Source organism: Pongo abelii, chromosome 2 (genome assembly GCF_028885655.2).
Source record: "Pongo abelii isolate AG06213 chromosome 2, NHGRI_mPonAbe1-v2.0_pri, whole genome shotgun sequence".
Classification (NCBI taxonomy): domain Eukaryota; kingdom Metazoa; phylum Chordata; class Mammalia; order Primates; family Hominidae; genus Pongo; species Pongo abelii.
This window is the reverse complement of record NC_085928.1, coordinates 106,233,203-106,249,869: the sequence shown is the minus strand read 5'-3', so window position 1 is coordinate 106,249,869 and position 16,667 is coordinate 106,233,203. Positions and strand designations below refer to the sequence as shown.

Below are 16,667 nucleotides of genomic sequence, written 5' to 3'. Positions count from 1 at the left end.
CACAGGTCACATCCCTGGACTCAAGTGGCCAGACTCCATAGACGCCATGGCCACGGTGCGGCTGGGAGGAGGCACACAACATAATTTCCATTGGCTCCATTTCCCCAGCCACACCCCTCTCAGGGGTCCCAGTTTGAACTCAGATCCAGGTGGCACCTGGCCCAAGGCTCCCTGCATGGTATTGTTACCACGACAACCCCAGAAATTAGTGTTGGGGCTTTTCCTTTTGTGACAGGATGGGTCCCAGAGGCCCTACACAATACTGTTGCTGTGGGCAAGTTTGCTGGGAGATAACTCATTTCAATGGGGCTGCCCTTGCCCATATAGGTGACCACCATGGCAGGGGCTCCTTGCCCAATGGAGAGAGCCCCCTGCTTCACCAGCTGTAGGGACAGCAGCTGTTTTCCACTCACAGCCAGGGTTTGACATTGATCTACACGACTGCCACTAGTCCCAGCTCTACCCATCCCCAGCAGTCTCCATCACCCATCACCCCTCCTGGGTATCCATCTCCCTCCAACCTGCAATCTCAGCTCCTGAGGGCTCTTCTCTTGTGCTCTTGGCTTATTAATTCTATTTCAGGAAGGAAAGAAAACCCTAGGGAGGGAAGTTGTCGCTGGAGATAGGATCAGTGGTTCTCAACTGATGGTAAGTGGGCAGGAAGGCGGCCTTTAAAATCTCCTGAATTGCTTTTTGGAAATAAGCAAAAGCCAGGTGTCACTTGGATCTGAGTTCAAGTTGAGATCCCTGAGAGGGGTGGGGCTGGGGAAATAGTGGAAATTGTATTCTGATGTCTCCTCCTTTCTTCGTCTCAGGGAGTTAGTCTCTTCCGTCTTCACCTCTCAAAAGGCATACAGGTGGGCAGGGGCCTGGGGAGCCTCTGAATGGGGCAGTTTCCACCCTTCCAGGGCATCCATGAGCAGATGGACTGACCTCCACTGGGGACAAGCCGGGCTGTGGGAGGAATCACATGGGCCCCCCAGGAAAGGCGTGGGGATGTGTGGGGCCTAACATGGAGTGCCCTGCCTTACTCTCTCCTCCTGGAAGTTGCACTCCGGAGGGTCTCCTGGAGGCTGACCCTGAGATCCCGGGGGGTTGCAAGTCTTTGTCTTGGCAGAGGAATGGAGAGATGCTTCCCAAAGCAGTCCCGTGCCCAAGGGCAGGCCTTGCCTGAGGAGTCCCAGCTGCCCTCTCCATATTCATGTCCAGAGTGAAGGCCTACCTACAGGAACTGGCACCCAAACCCACCAGGCTGCCCCACAGCTGAGCTGCCCTGAGCCTGGTCCTTTTCTGGAAAGCTTGTGCATCCTCCAACTCAGCCTTGGCCTCCACCTGTGCCCAGCCCAACTTATCGTTCAACCCCAGACTTTGCTGAGAGAAGCTAGAAGAAGTTCTGTCACTGAAGCCAGGACATCTTGTTGCAGATCAGGCCTGGGCTGGGATAGACTCCAAGGCTTCCAGCCCTAGCATTAGCAGCCCAGTTCATGTGGTCACCATGTCTCTGGTCCTGCACCCTGTGTGCTCCCTGCAATGGGGCCTTTAAGAGATCTTTTGGCATGTAGAAGGAGCCCCTATGGTCCAAACCACAGGCCTGGTCCTTCCCTCTCATGCCTTGTTTGACCAACAGGAACTGTTCATTGCCCTTTGGAGTAGAGCAAGCAGTGAGGGGTATGGCAAGAGGGGAGGGGGCAGGCTCCTGGAAGTCTCAGGCCCCCAGAAGCAGAACAATTCCTCAGAACAACTGGTCAGAGTTAAGTGAGAGTAGGCTGGGTGCGGTGGCTCATATTTGTAATACCAGCACTTTGGGAGGCTGAAGCGGGTAGATCATGAGGTCAGGAGTTCGAAACCAGCCTGGCCAACATGGTGAAACTCTGTCTCTACTAAAAATACAAAAAATTAGCTGGCCATGGTGGCGTGCGCCTGTAGTCCCAGCTACTTGGGAGGCTGAGGCAGGAGAATCACTTGAACCTAGGAGGCAGAGGTTGCAGTGAGCCTAAATAGGTCACTTAGAAAATTTATGTTTGGGCCAGGCGTGGTGGCTCACGCCTGTAATCCCAGCACTCTGGGAGGCCGAGGTGGGCAGATCACGAGGTCAGGAGATCAAGACCATCCTGGCTAACATGGTGAAACCCCGTCTCTACTAAAAATACAAAAAATTAGCTGGGCATGGTGGTGGGCCCCTGTAGTCCCACCTACTCAGGAGGCTGAGGCAGGAGAATGGCGTAAACCTGGGAGGCAGGGCTTGCAATGAGCTGAGATCGCGCCACTGCACTCCAGCCTGGGTGACAGAGCGAGACTCCATCTCAAAAAAAAAAAGAGAGAAAATTAAATTGATGCTTGGCTATTGGCTTGGGGGAGTTTTTTGTCCAGTTATTTTTTTGTTTAAGTGACCCTGGCACCCCTTGTGCTGGGTGATGGCCTGGCTGGGCTTGCTTCTATCTTAGGCTCCTTCTGGAGTTTAGGATTCCCGCCCTCTGCAACCTCCTCACTTACCCACCTCCTGTGGTCTACTTGGACTCAGAACAAGCCCCAGTTTTCTACTTGGGGCCCCCACTGAGTCTCTTGTGGACCACTGTCCCCTTCCCTCTGTCACTGTTTCCAACTCTCTGCTCCCCTCCTGTCTCCTCGTCCAGCCCCTGCTGGCCACCATGCCTTTGCTCAGGCTGTTCCCCTGGCCCTGTCACTCTCCCTTCCATCTCAAGTCTGCCTTCTTCCCAGATTCCTCCCCTGACACTGTGGCCTCTGCCACCTCCCCTTATGCCTTCTCCTGCAGTAGGGGCAGCAGCAGTCTTGCCTGAACTAGATTGGTGTTGCCACCACAGCTGCACCATGACCTCAGGGCTGCATATCTGCATGAGCAGCCCTGAGATCTCCAATTATTTTATTATTTATTTATTTTTTTGAGATGGAGTTTTGCTCCTGTTGCCCAGGCTGGAGTGCAGTGGAGCGATCTCAGCTCACTGCAACTTCTGCCTCCTGGGTTCAAGCGATTCTCCTGCCTCAGCCTCCTGAGTAGATGGGATTACAGGCGCCCGCCACCATGCCCAGCTAACTTTTTGTATTTTTAGTAGAGACAGGGTTTCATCATGTTGGCCAGGCTGGTCTCAAACTCCTGACCTCAGGTGATTCACTCACCTCGGCCTCTCAAAGTGTAGGGATTACAGGCGTGAGCCACTGTGCCCGGCCAAGAGCACCAATTCTAAATCCACCCGTGACCTGAGTGGTGTGACCTGGCTGTTGGTTGGCATCTTACCCTGGCAGTAACAAAAAGGATGGCTGGAGAGTGGGGACCTGGGACATAAAGGGAGATGGGGAAGGCTGGTCTGGGGTACAGGCAAGGTGACAGGAGAGGAGGCAGCATGGAGTTCTGGCCTCCTGCAGGGGTTCTGCCACCGGGGAGCACAAGGGAAAGAAGGAAACTGACCAGGTTCTGAGCTGGGATTTTTATTGGGCTGGGCAGAGATGTCCACAGTGGATAGTTTGGAAAAGGCTGAGATGGGGGACTGCAGGATAGGGTGGTCAGGAGAGCTTGGAGTAGTTGGAGCCGTCTTAGAAAGTCTTAGGCACAGGCTTTTGGTTTGACTGCTTTGGAAACAGCCATTTGAAATGCTTCTTGAAGATTTTTCTTTTTTTTTCTTTTTTGTTTTTTTTGAGATGGAGTTTTGCTCTTGTTGCCCAGGCTGGAGTGCAATGGCGTGATCTCAGCTCACTGCAACCTCCACCTCCTGGGTTCAAGCGATTCTCCTGCCTCAACTTCTCGAGTAGGTTGATACAGGCATGAGCTGCCATGCCTGGCTAATTTTGTATTTTTAGTAGAGACAGGGTTTCTTTATGTTGGTTAGGCTGGTCTTGAACTCCCGACCTCAGGTGATCTGCCTGCCTCTGCCTCCCAAAGTGCTGGGATTACAGGCATGCGCCACCAAGCCTGGCCACTTGGAGATTTTTCTTTTCTTTTTTTTTTTGAGATGGAGTCTTGCTCTGTCACCCAGGCTGGAGTGCAGTGGCGCGATCTCGGCTCACTGCAAGCTCTGCCTCCCAGGTTCATGCCGTTCTCCTGCCTCAGCCTCTGGAGTAGCTGGGACTACAGGCACCCACCACCATGCCCAGCTAATTTTTTGTATTTTTAGTAGAGACGGGTTTCACCACGTTAGCCAGGATGGTCTTGATCTCCTGACCTCGTGATCTGCCTGCCTCTGCCTCCCAAAGTGCTGGGATTACAGGCGTGAGCCATTGCGCCCAGCCAGAAGATTTTTCTTAAGCCTCTGAGGGTTCGCGTGATCTGGGGAAGGAGGAGTCAGACATGGTTGGCATTAGCCAGGGCTGGGTCCTGGGGGCTGGGAGGGGTAGCATATTCCTGCCTAAGGTCAAGGTCTAGAGTTTCCTCTCCCTTCTCAGAGGAGGGACAAATGTGGAGGGTCCAGAGGAGTCTGGCAGCGAGGAGATGTCCCAGGTTGGCCAGGAGGCCTGGGGGACTGTCCAGCCCTGTGCTTAGCTTGCTGTGTGATCCTGAGCATATCACTCAACCTCTCAGAGCCTTGGTTTTGTCTCCAAGTTGGTCCTTCTTCAAGCTCAGATGCTGCTATTGTTCTAAGGCATTGGTTCTCAAACTTCACTGTGCATCAGAATCACCTGCAGGGCTCATTGAAACACAGATTGCTGGGCCTTAACCCCAGAGTTTCTGACTCAATAGGTCTAGGGTGAGGTCTGAGAATTTCCATTTCTAACAAGATCTCTGCTAATTTTTGTATTTTTGGTAGAGATGGGGTTTCACCATGTTGGCCAGGCTGGTCTCAAACTCCTGACCTTAGGCGATCCACCTGCCTCGGCCTCCCAAACTGCTGGGATCACAGGCGTGGGCCACCGCGCCTGGCCTGGGTGTTAGTTTTTTTGGTTGTAAAAGTGGATGTGTGTACTTGTGTGTGAGTATATCTGTGAAATTTGCAATTGCAATTCTACTTGCTGTTGGTATAATCACCTAGGCACTTACTGAGTGATTATCACTTACAGGAGGCCATCTGCAGCTTCTAGCCTGAGAGTTCTCAATCCCGACTCCACGCCATGCCAAATTGAACTGTGAAGTTGTGGCCTGGGCTTACACATTCTTCCCAAGTGATTCCAGTGGACCAACAAGGATGGGAACCCTCCTGCTCTGTGGAGATCAAGGCTCAGGGTGGTAAAGAGGCTTGCAAAAGGCACTAAGTAGGGCAATGGCTTGGCTCGCAGCCATGTAGTCAGTCTCTCAGGAGACTCCTCAGGGCTGAGATGAGTATAGAGGTCCCCGAAAGACCTGTCCAGCATGTGGCAGTCCAGCCCTCCAGCCCTTGCCCTTTGCTCTGAAGCCTCCCAGCCTGAAGTTCTGGCTTCTGGACCCACTCCTCTGCCCTCCAGTCCTTCTCCAGGGATTTGCTCACCCCAGCAAAGTTTTGGGATTCACAGATGGGCAACTTCTTGGGGTCCTCAGCAGCACTGAAGTACCCCCAGCAGTTCTTCACTTGCTGTTGGGGAGAAGAACGAGTTCAGATCATGGCCATTTACTCAGGGGGCTCCAGTGTGGTGCCTGGAAAATCCCAGCCTGGCTGAAGGGGTTGCAATGATTACTTAACTGCTTGGCTTTCCTCCACACAACTTGTGTCACATGAAGTAGTAAGTGGGAAAGAGGGAACTGAGCCTTAGCAGAGGGTCCTGACACTCAACCCGTCCCAAATTCCCACCCTCATGGCAGCCCACATCTGCATTTCCAGTTTGCTGCAGAGGGCAGGAGGAGGGGCTTGAATTCTTCCACTCGTCCCCATGAGAAGGACAGCAAGGTTGGTGGGTGGGGGGCATTGAGTCCAAGTCCTGGTTCTGCAGTTTTCTGGATAGGGGTCCTTGTTCAAGTGATTTATCTGTGGGCCTCATTTTCGTCATCAGCTGGCTCATCAGCCTTATCCAGGTTCTCCTGGGGGCTCTCACCCTCTCCCCACACTCTGATGAAGCCAGCCTGCCTCTCCTGCAACCCTTCTTCGGGGAAGGGAAACAAATGTTCTCATATTGGCACACAAAAGAGTACAGGCACACAAAAGAGGCAGCAGCCTCTTCGGCGATCACTTGTTCCTGCAGCTCTGTGTTGGCCTAATCCTTGACTAACTCCCTAAGTGTTTTTCGCATATACAGCCCCGAAGGCACTCAGATCCTGGAAAGGTCAACTGCTGAGGTTACACACTCTATGAACAGCATTAGAAATGGCTGGACACGTGCCCAGAACCCATTTGGAGACCTTGGCTCAGGTCTCTCCCCATTCAAGGCCTCAGAATCTGCATCCAGAAACAGAGAGGACTGGAGTATTCAGGAGGTGGCCCCTGAAACCCTCTGTGACCTCAGATGGAGAGGAGGTAATTTGGGCTGCATGTCTCAGCTCAAAAATAGCAACTGACATCTGCGACCTGGCCTCCATAGCTCTTAGCATCTCACCATCCTTGGCTACAGGCTCCTAACCTCGCCCACAAGGCAAGGGAAGGATCTGTTCCCCAGTCACCTTGGGGAACAGAGGTTCCAAACTGGGAGATGGTGGAGGATGGATCCCCACAAGCCATGATTCTGGGGCTCCCAGAAACTGCACCCCTTTCTCAGTGCAGCCTGAGTGATGCTCCTATAATAAAACTGCCACCCGAGGAGGGCCTACTATGTACCCTTGCAGAGCTACTTCCCTGCGGCCATGGCATCCAAGGCCTTCTCCAGTCAGCTCCCTGCTGGAGGATGGCCCACTTCTCACTGTTGTCTCCCACACAGCGAGTTTTTTCTTTGGAGGCATTATCAAGCAGGTGCTTCTAAAACATTTGGAGAAAGACAGCATGTCACAGGGACAAAGCTGGCCCTTCCCACCCAGGGTTGTCACAGGATCTTCTCTCCTTCCAGCTCCCCACCTCCAGCCACACTTCTCTGTCTAACTCAGCATTGTCCAATAGAACTTTCTGTGACCAAGGAAATGTTCTATATCTGAGACATCCACTGTAACTGACTGTTGAGCAATTGAAATGGGGGTAGTGTGACAGAATAATTTTGTTGTTGTTGCTATTTATTTATTTATTTATTTATTTATTTTGAGACGGAGTCTTTCTCTGTCACCCAGGCTGAAGTGCAGTGCTGCGATCTCGGCTCACTGCAACCTCCGCCTCCTGGGTTCAAGAGATTCTCCTGCCTCAGCCTCCCAAGTAGCTGGGATTACAGGCATGCACCACCATACCCAGCTAATTTTTGTATTTTTAGTAGAGATGGGGTTTCGCCATGCTGGTCAGGCTGGTCTTGAACTCCTGACCTCAGATGATCCACCTGCCTCGGCCTCCCAAAGTGCTGGGATTACAGACGTGAGCCACCGCGCCCGGCTGATTTTTAATTTTAATTAAGTTCAATTAATTTGAATTGAAATTGAATTGCCACTTGTGCTTATGGCTACCATATTGGCTAATGCATTCAAGTAGAAGTGAGCAAGGTCTAATGAAAAGGGAGCAATGAGAGGGAAGCTGGTCAGGGCTCAGGTCAGGCAGGAGCCAAAGAAGGAGGAAGGAAAGAGTCCATTGGAATGAATATGAGGGTCACTAAGCAGGGGGTGAACAGCAGGAGACCTGGCACGCAGTCTCTGGCCACTGGAGGCACAGGAGTGCTGGAGCTGTACAGGGTTTATAGATTGCTGACAAGGAGACAGGCTGGGAGTTGGGGAAGTGCTCAGGACATGGTCACCTGGCAAGAAGCTCAAGGCCTTGTCTTCCTCATTGGTGGCAACGTAGGGTTGAGAAAACTGGATTGTGCAATGGGCCCCTGGCTCTGGGTTGGTATTGCTGGACAAGACAGCGTGTGATTACCTACAGCTGCCTTGACCTTTCCTAGGAGAAACCATGCTGTGGTTTGACCATCCCCCTCCCCTGCAAAGGACGACAGCAGGTTCCTCTGAGTGGTATATCCAATATCCAGGTCTTTCCTTTACGGCTGGGCAGAGCCTCCACCCCTAGACACCACGTCCCAGGCCCTTCTTGGGAATCAGTCTAGGAAACAAAGGCACATTTACTGGAAACTGCCTATCACTATCCCGTGTATAGTGTTTCATTTGACAAATGATTCCTGAACTTGGGTCTGGACCTGCTGGGAGCAGCCCTTACCCATTTGGGCCCTCTGAGGGCAGAGCCCAATGCCAGTTCTGAGAGGGGCCCAGTGAGGAAAGGAATCCTGACCTTAGGGAGTCTGTGGGCTGAAGGGAATGCAGGGGCTTGCCCTTGGGAGTCCCTGTCTGAGGGACAGACAAGACTGTCACACTTGGGAAGCCCTTGGCCTGGGAAAGAGATGCAGCCCTGTAATCAGGAGCCTGGACAGAGGGAGAACTTGGGAAAGCCCTGTCTGAGGGGCATCCCAGGGCTTCATGACTCTTGTCTGAGGACACCTGTGGTCTTACCCCTGGGACTAGCCTGATGGATAAACACAGCCTGAGGCTAAAGGTGGGGTTGGTGAGCTGTCTCCTAGCCTGGTGTTGGTGAGGGACGCATCACAGAGGATGACACCTGGGGGCTGAATCCAGGGGACAACCTGGAGAGGCTGAGTCTGAGCTGAAATGTTACAGGGGCCTGGGTAGTAGGTGATGTTATTAGCAAGAAGAGGAGCACAGTTCCCCAACAAGATACATATGCACAGTTTCATGCGTGCATATGTATCTTGTTGGGGAACATTTGGGCTAAGGCCATTGCCAAGTAAGGAGACCTGACCCTGACCTCACTTGCCAAAACATCCCGGGAGTGCAGGACTTCACAGTGGACATGCACTTTCTCACTCACTGTTGCATTTGAACAAACACTGCAGGGCATCTCATTCCCATCCTACAAATATGAGAACATTACCAGGAAAACAAGGCAACTTGCTCAAAGTCACGCAGCTAATAATCGACGGTGCTTGAGACCCGCCACCCCAGGTCTCTTGGCAATGCAATTCTGCAAGTGAAAGAAAGGCAGAAAGGGGAACTTGTCCTGAGTCTGGGCAGAACCTGTGATTGGCATTCCCTGTCTACCACAGGGTACAAGCATACCCTGCCCCATGCCCCAGGTTTAGGGAAGGAAACTTCTGCCTTTGAGTATATATTCAATGCATTGCTCCAATGCATTGCTGTCTACAAGGTTGGGGCTACTGTCCCAATGTTTGCACGAGAAAGGTTCAGGGAGGGAGGCAATTTACCAGAAGTTAGCTCATGGCCTGGGTCACCCCAATTTTCTATTTTTGAGTCAGGGTCTCGCTGTGTTGCCCTGACTGGATACAGTGGCATGATCACAGCTCACGGTAGCCTCCATCTTCTGGGCTCAAGCAATCCTCCCACCTCAGCCTCCCAAGTAGCTGGGACCACAGGTGCACACCACCATGCCCAGCTAATTTTAAAATTTTTTTGTAGAGACAGGGCCTCGCTCTGTTGCCCAGGCTGGTCTCGAACTCCTGTCCTGAAGCACCACGCTTGGCCAACAATGTTACTATCTGTGGAGCACACCATGTTTACTTCTGAAATATTAACCTAACAGGTCACATTAATAACAACAAAAACAATTCACACGTACTGGCCACAGACCATGTTGTATTTGACCCTCACAACAATTCTACAAACTGGACACTGTGATGATCATCCCTGTTCTACAGATGAGGAGGCAGGTGCAGAGCAGACACACTGGTATGCAGATACACAGCTGGTCGCGGCAGGGCTGAGCCAGTAACCCAGTCAGCCTGATGAGGGAACCTGGGCTCTTTACCTGCAAAGCCCTGGGCTTTCTGTGCTGACTATAGATTCTGGGCATAGGGAGGGACAGGGACAGTAGCTCACCCACAGAGACAGAGGCTGGCAACGAATATGGTTCCTGGGATTCCCATCCCAGGACTCCCTCCCCAGTGCTCCTCAAGGGGATGAACAAACTGCCTGCTTGGTTCTCTACTTTTCAGACAAGTTGGCCATTCTGATGAAGGTTGTCTCAGGGGCAAGCAGGCCTGAGGAGGTGGGTGCTTCCACCAGGACAACCAGGGCTGCAGACATGGAGCCAGGGAGGGAACGCAGAGTGGGGGCTAAGCTGGGCCTTGTTCGCCAATGGGGGAGGGATTGTGGAGTGGGAGAGGGTAGCTCCAGCATCTGCTCATCTGTGGAAGGTCTCCCAGAGCCTTTAGCAGCCTCCGTGCATCAGGTTCCCTGATCACATTGTGTAGGAGTTGGAGCCTCCTGGGTCTGCAGGAGAGGAAGGGGCCACTTAGAGAAGTGGGGGTGGGGAGATTCAGAGAGAGAGAGGAAAGAGAGAGAGATAGAAAGAGAGAGAGAGACAGAGGGACAGGGGCTGCTCAGGCCTTTGTGAAGGGACATTTATCTAGCTCTCAAGTCTTGATGTGGAAAAGCCTCACTTTTTTTTTTTTTTTTTTTTTCAGACGGAGTCTCACACTCTTGCCCAGGCTGGAGTGCAGTGGTGCCATCTCAGCTCACTGCAAGCTCTGCCTCCTGGGTTCACGCCATTCTCCTATTCTCCTGCCTCAGCCTCCCGAGTAGCTGGGACTACAGGCGCCCGCCACCACGCCCAGCTAATTTTTTTGTATTTTTAGTAGAGACGGGGTTTCACTGTGTTAGCCAGGATGGTCTCGATCTCCTGACCTCGTGATCTGCCCGCCTTGGCCTCCCAAAGTGCTGGGATTACAGGCATGAGCCACCGCTCCTGGCCCTTTTTTTTTTGAAACGGAGTCTCGCTCTGTCACACAAGCTGGAGTACAGTGGCGCAATCTCGGCTCACTGCAACCTCCAACTCCCAGGTTCAAGAGATTCTCCTATCGCGCCACTGCACTCCAGCCTGGGCGACAGCAAGACTCCATCTCAGAAAAAAAAAAAAAAGAGAGATTCTCCTGCTTCAGCCTCCCAAGTAGCTGGGACTACAGGCGCATGCCACCACGCCCAGCTAGAGACGGGGTTTCACCATGTTAGCCAGGATGGTCTCAATCTCCTGACCTCGTGATCCGGCCACCTCGGCCTTCCAAAGTGCTAGGATTATGGGCGTGAGCCACTGCGCCCGGCTAAGCCTCACTTTTTTTTCTCATTCCGCCTTGCCTAGAATCTTCTGATCACTCTATTAATGGGGTGAGCCATTATGAAAAAGGCAAGCTAGTGAGAGCCTCCTTTCTCCCTCCCTAGGAGGAGGGGGCACCCATGGGTTCTAAAGGTCTAAAGTCAGCCTCCCTACCTCAGGTAGTGGACACCGACCTGCATGTGCCAAGGGCAGGACTCACTCCTGGAACCTGGGAAGCCTGGACCTTGTGAGATGGCCCCGAGGGGGAAAGCAAGTGCCCCTGAGTCCAGACTTCTGCAGTTGTATCAGAGGGCCTATGCAAGCTGCTTGGGATCTGGCTGATTTCATGTGAGGGCATGTCCAGCACTGGCCGAGGTGGAACGTCCTCTTGAGGCAGTTGGAAAGGGGCTCTGAATATGCCAGATCTGACCTAGAGGAACACAGGAGCATGCAGCTCTCACGCCCTAGCCTAAGGACTAACATTGCCATCTGCTTCTCCCTGGTTTGGCTTCTTGGGGATCCTGAAACCAGTCAGAAGGGTAGAGGAAGCAGGAGAGCCCTGAGAGGCCTGATATCCCTGGATGGCCCTTTTCCCAGCAGCCATAAAGTACTTGATGTGCAAGCCCTGCTTGACCAAGAGGCCACTGGGGCAACACTTGAACTGTGAAACCAGGTTGCACAAAAGCCCACTTCTTCCTTCTCTCAAGGCCAGGTGTGCAACCGGTGGCCTTCGTCCAGGCTTCCACCTTCCAGGAGCCCTGCTGTCCAAGCCCCCAAGTATCCCACAGGCCAACTGAGGTCAGGAGGTACCCCAGGCCTCAGGGCCACATGGCCAGTCCACAGAGGAGCTGGGACCGGAATTTGCCTCATGGACGCTGGACCCCTCTATCAGTTTGGCCCTTTATCTCTCCTGGCTGTGGTCTCTCCCTCTCCCAACACCAGCCAGCCACCCCAGCTTGGTGTCTCAGCCAGAGCACCAAACAGGGAGTAATTTGAGGTCGAATCAGGAGAGACTTCCTGGAAGATGTAGGGGCAAAGAGGAGATTGCTGTGCCTGGTTGGAGGTCAGAGAAAGCTTCATGAGGTGAAAGGGCAGGCCAAACAGAAGGATCGGGGCAGAGCTGGGAGAAAGAGCAGGAGGCTCAGATGAGCCCATGTGATGGGGGCATACGTGACAGTCTGGCACTTGGGGTGCGCAGGACTGGGGTGAGGGCAGTGGGAACAAAAAGGCCACAGGCCCTGATGCCAGCCTAGGGGGTGTGTGGGCTCCTGAAGGTAGAGGGTTGAAATGGCCAAATTGGTGGTTTAAAGGAACCCCCGGACAATGGTGTGGAGGGTGGACTATGGTCTGGGGAGAGCCTGAAACCTAGAGAAGGTGGAGTCTGGAGGCTGCGGCAGCACTGCATGGGAGAGAAGATGGCGGCAGGACCCAGGCACGGGTGGAGGGAGAGGCCAGAGGGGAGTGCTTTCAGGAGGAAGGAGGCGAAGGTGCTTCAGGGCTCATGCAGCGGGCACTCAGCAGAAGAGCAGTCAAGGGGGCCCAGTGGGGACAACCGGGACATTCATGGGAGTCTTGAACTCAGAGATACAGACTGGGTGGTGTCTACCTATTATAACTGGTGTCCTGGGAGAGGGCGTCCCCAGGGAAACCCGAGGCCAGGGAAGAGAAGCAGCCCAGGAGGCGACCCCACACGCTCTCAATATTAAGAAGACAGCCCTTAGGGGAGACCAAGAAGGACCCACCAGGGAGGCAGGAGCAGGAGAGTGGCATCAGGGGAGACTGGGGCAGCAGGAAGGAAGGCTCACCAGTGCCTGTGCAGACAAAGACCAGGCTTGAGGGTGGCCAGTGGACCAAGGGTGGGTTGGCCAGCCTTCAGTGGCCTCCAGTATGAAGAAGAGTGAAAAGATGGGGTCAACAAGTGTAGACAACCTTTCCTAAGACTTAGCTTGGGAGAAGCCAGGGTGAAAGGCCATGTCTGGAGGGGCTTGGGAACATTTTGAGACTGAAAAAAATAGCGAAGAAGGATGCAGAAAGGGATAGATGGAGCAGAACCTTCGTCTGGCTGACAGCTGGGTCCAGAGAGCAGGTGGTATGGCCTTGAACTGAAAGGGCAACTTGTCCCTTGCAAGAGTGAGTCTCTAGGTTGGGGGTGGCTATTGTCTTCATTTACCAATTCTTTTTTTTTTTCATACTGAGTCTCACTCTGTTACCCAGGCTGGAGTGCAGTGGCATGATCTCAGCTAACTGCAACTTCTGCTTCCCGGGTTCAATGGGTTCAAGTGATTCTCATGCCTCCGCCTGTAGCTGGGACTACAGGTGTAAGCCACCATGCATCGCTAATTTTCATATTTTTAGTAGAGATGGGGTTTCACCATGTTGGCCAGGCTTGTCTCGAACTCCTTATCTCAGGTGATCCGCCCACCTCAGCCTCCCAAAGTGCTGGGATTATAGGCATGAGCCACCATGCCCTGCCTCATTCATCAATTCTTAATCAATGCCTACAGGGTGCCAGGCAATGCCTAGAGCTGGAGATTTAGCAGTCCATCACCCTGACTCCTGAAGAGTAGAAGGATGTAGAATAGGCACCTGGCTCTCTTCCTCTCTGGATGGACTTAACGCTCTTGAGCAACCCTGGCTATGACAATCTCCTGTCGGGTCTGGGAGGTTGTCAGAGATGGTGAAACCACTTCCTCATCTTGCACACAAGGAAGGCCTCACTCACTGCCCAGCAAGTCCTGTGAAGCAATAGCCAGGGACTGAAGCAAACCCCAGCCCACACCCTGGCAGGCAGCCAGGGATGGGTGGATCAGGAAGGCTCCTGGTTGGGCTTTTGCATCAGGCTCAGGCTGGGCATAAAGGAGGCTCCTGTGGGCTAGAGGGAGGCAGACATGGAGACCATGAACACCCAAATGGATGGCCACTCCCTGGGGCGGTGGTCACTGGTGCTCCTGCTGCTGGGCCTGGTGATGCCTCTGGCCATCGTTGCCCAGGTCCTCAGCTACAAGGAAGCTGTGCTTCATGCTATAGATGGCATCAACCAGCGGTCCTCGGATGCCAACCTCTACCGCCTCCTGGACCTGGACCCCAGTCTCACGATGGTGAGCTTTGGGGGACGTTCAGCTCTGCTCTGGCTGGGCTTGGCCACCTGTTGTTCCTTCTGCTCCTGCTGCACCGCCTGCCAGGAGGGCATCTTCCCCGTTAAGTGTGGTCCCGTGTTTTCTAGGGAACTTTCTAGAGCTCGTGTCTCCTCCCAGCATGAGAGCTTCCTGCCTTATAATTCCTGCTGTGGCAGAGATACCCTCACCCCGACCCCATGCAGGTGTTGGGACTTCTGCGAGCTCCAGGCACTAGAGTGGGGTCATTGGCTCTGGGCAGTGACCTCCTCTGCTTTAAGTCTCTTCTGTACCACATTACCCCACACAGGGAAGAACTCTGTCCAGAATTTAGGTTCCAGTGGGCATGTCTTGTCCCCCAGGAAGCCTCCTGACTTCCCTTGCCCCCACCGCAGAGTGGGAGGGGCTCCTTGTTAGAGCTCATCTGAGGTCTGATCCTACTCACTGTTCACCTAGGAGGGTAGGAATGCCTCAGTCCTCCTCCCCTCAGTACCCCAGTGCCAAGCCCAGCACCCAGTGCCCATTGCACATCAGGTACTGTTGAAAGCCTGCCCTCTTGGTAGGGAGGTCATGGACACAAATCAGAAAATACAAGAATGAGCCTCCCCATTTCCTCCCCTGACTAGGATGGGGACCCAGACACCCCAAAGCCTGTGAGCTTCACAGTGAAAGAGACAGTGTGCCCCAGGAGGACACAGCAGTCACCGGAGGATTGTGACTTCAAGAAGGACGGGGTGAGGCTGGGGGCTGGGGGTGTTGGTGGGTGCCTCCCAAGGAGCTGAACAAGGGCCACCTGGGGAATATTTCCCAATGGGATGCGGCTGGGAGGTTATGGCAAATGGTTTCAAGTTTGACCTTGAGCTTCTTTCCAGCTGGTGAAGCGGTGTGTGGGGACAGTGACCCTCAACCAGGCCAGGGGCTCCTTTGACATCAGTTGTGATAAGGTGAGTGGGCTGTTCTGGGATGCAGGGGCTGATGGGGGCATAGAGTGTGGACCATCCAATGGGTCAATTAACTACTCCCCCAACCCAGGGCAGAGAAAGCCCCTTCTACCCAGGGCTCTTCCCCAAACCTGAGCTCCATCTCCAGGGCCGGCTCTGGAATCCCTTAGAGCGGTAGCTCTCCAAGTGTAGCCCTTCCTGGGAACTTGTTAGATATGCAAATTCTCAGGCCCTACTCAGACCTACTCAGACAGACTCTGGGTAGGGCCCAGAAATTCGTATTTTGATAAGCTTTCCAGGAGATTCCGGCTCCTGTAAAGTTTGAGAGCCACTGTCTAAGAGTACTCAGCTCTCAGGCCTGTGTTCCCATCTCAGTGTTGCTGGGCTGGGCTGTGTGACCCTGCAGAGCCCCTCACCATCTCCGGGCCTCGGTTTTCTCATCTTTTTACTGGGTGTAGGGATTCAATCACATGCTTCAAAGGTCACAGCCAGAGGTTGAACTGGGGCCCCAAAGCTCCTGTGGGGGCCCACGAAGAGGGGCGTCTAGGTGGGGAGGGGTCTTGGATTGACCCTGGGTAGACCCCCGACAAGGAACCTGTTTCTTCCTGTACACAACCCCAGGATAACAGGAGATTTGCCCTGCTGGGCGATTTCTTCCGGGAAGCTAGAGAGAAAATTGGCGAAGAGTTTAAAAGAATTGTCCAGAGAATCAAGGATTTTTTGCGGAATCTTGTACCCAGGACAGAGTCCTAGTGTGTGCCCTACCCTGGCTCAGGCTTCTGGGCTCTGAAAAATAAACTATGAGAGCAATTTCCTCAGGCTTCAGTCTCACTTGTTTTGCCTCCTCTCTCTTACCATTACTGAGCCCTTAGCTCAGGGAGGCCACGTGTGAGTGTGGGTGTGTGTGAGTGTGACACAGAGGTGGCGAGGGCAGTGTTCCATCCAGGAGGACACAGGGTAAGGCAGCAGGGCCAAGAGGTCCAAGACGGCATCCCCATTCTCAGTGGAACCCCCAGCGGGGAATTAAGGAGCTCTACTCTGTGTGTGGTGGTGGGGGAATGCTGTGGAGCTGTTCCTGCTCATGGGGAGGTGACATTCGAGGGAGGGGCCAAGCGTGTTGTTAACACTCAGAGAAGGATGGTCCAGTCCCATGGGTGGCTGGCCAACTGGGTGCGGTCTGCCTGCAGGTACAATTCCCATAAAATTCCAATGCTTCCTAAAAGACTTAACTCAGGAAAGCCCATAACTCCTGGCATTTCCTCTGGCATTGGGACACATCACAGTTTCTTCAGGTGGGTAGCAGATTTAACTTGTGAGCTTGTGTTTAGGGATTGTTAAAAAAAAGAATATGGCCGGGTGTGGTGGCTCACACCTGTAATCCCAGGACTTTGGGAAGCGAGGCGGGTGGATTGCTTGAGCTCAAGAGTTTGAGACCAGCCTGGGCAACATGGCAAACCCTGTCTCTACTAAAAATACAAAAATGAGCTGGGCGTGGTGGTGCATGCCTGTAGTCCCAGCTACTTGGGAGGCTGAGTTGGGAGGATTGCTTGAGCCTGGAAGGCAGAGGTTGCAGTGAG

The 16,667-nt window shown here is 53.4% G+C and overlaps 1 protein-coding gene across 6 annotated transcripts; it reads left to right on the top strand.

Moving 5' to 3' along the window:
- The first annotated feature begins 261 nt into the window (after positions 1-261).
- On the top strand, positions 262-15,909 carry CAMP (cathelicidin antimicrobial peptide). Of its 6 annotated transcripts, XM_054550856.1 has the most exons (7): positions 299-648; positions 5,008-5,643; positions 10,411-12,119; positions 13,541-14,134; positions 14,776-14,883; positions 15,022-15,093; positions 15,712-15,909. In XM_054550856.1, exons 4-7 carry the CDS (start codon positions 13,925-13,927, stop codon positions 15,841-15,843), a joined length of 522 nt encoding a protein of 173 aa, XP_054406831.1. In that variant the 5' UTR covers positions 299-648; positions 5,008-5,643; positions 10,411-12,119; positions 13,541-13,924; the 3' UTR covers positions 15,844-15,909. The 6 variants fall into 6 exon arrangements, with proteins under 6 accessions (XP_054406832.1, XP_054406834.1, XP_054406831.1 ...); XM_054550857.1 differs by lacking the exon at positions 10,411-12,119 and having other exon boundaries at positions 262-648; XM_054550859.1 differs by lacking the exons at positions 10,411-12,119; positions 13,541-14,134 and adding an exon at positions 6,154-6,371 and having other exon boundaries at positions 262-648.
- Positions 15,910-16,667: the final 758 nt, after the last annotated feature.

Coding starts and splice junctions, on each gene's coding strand:
- CAMP (XM_054550857.1), top strand. CDS start 13,925: ATGGAGACCATGAACACCCAAATGGATGGCCACTCCCTGGGGCGGTGG. Junction 14,135..14,775: donor TGGACCCCAGTCTCACGATG/GTGAGCTTTGGG, acceptor TCCCCTGACTAG/GATGGGGACCCAGACACCCC. Junction 15,094..15,711: donor TTGACATCAGTTGTGATAAG/GTGAGTGGGCTG, acceptor ACACAACCCCAG/GATAACAGGAGATTTGCCCT.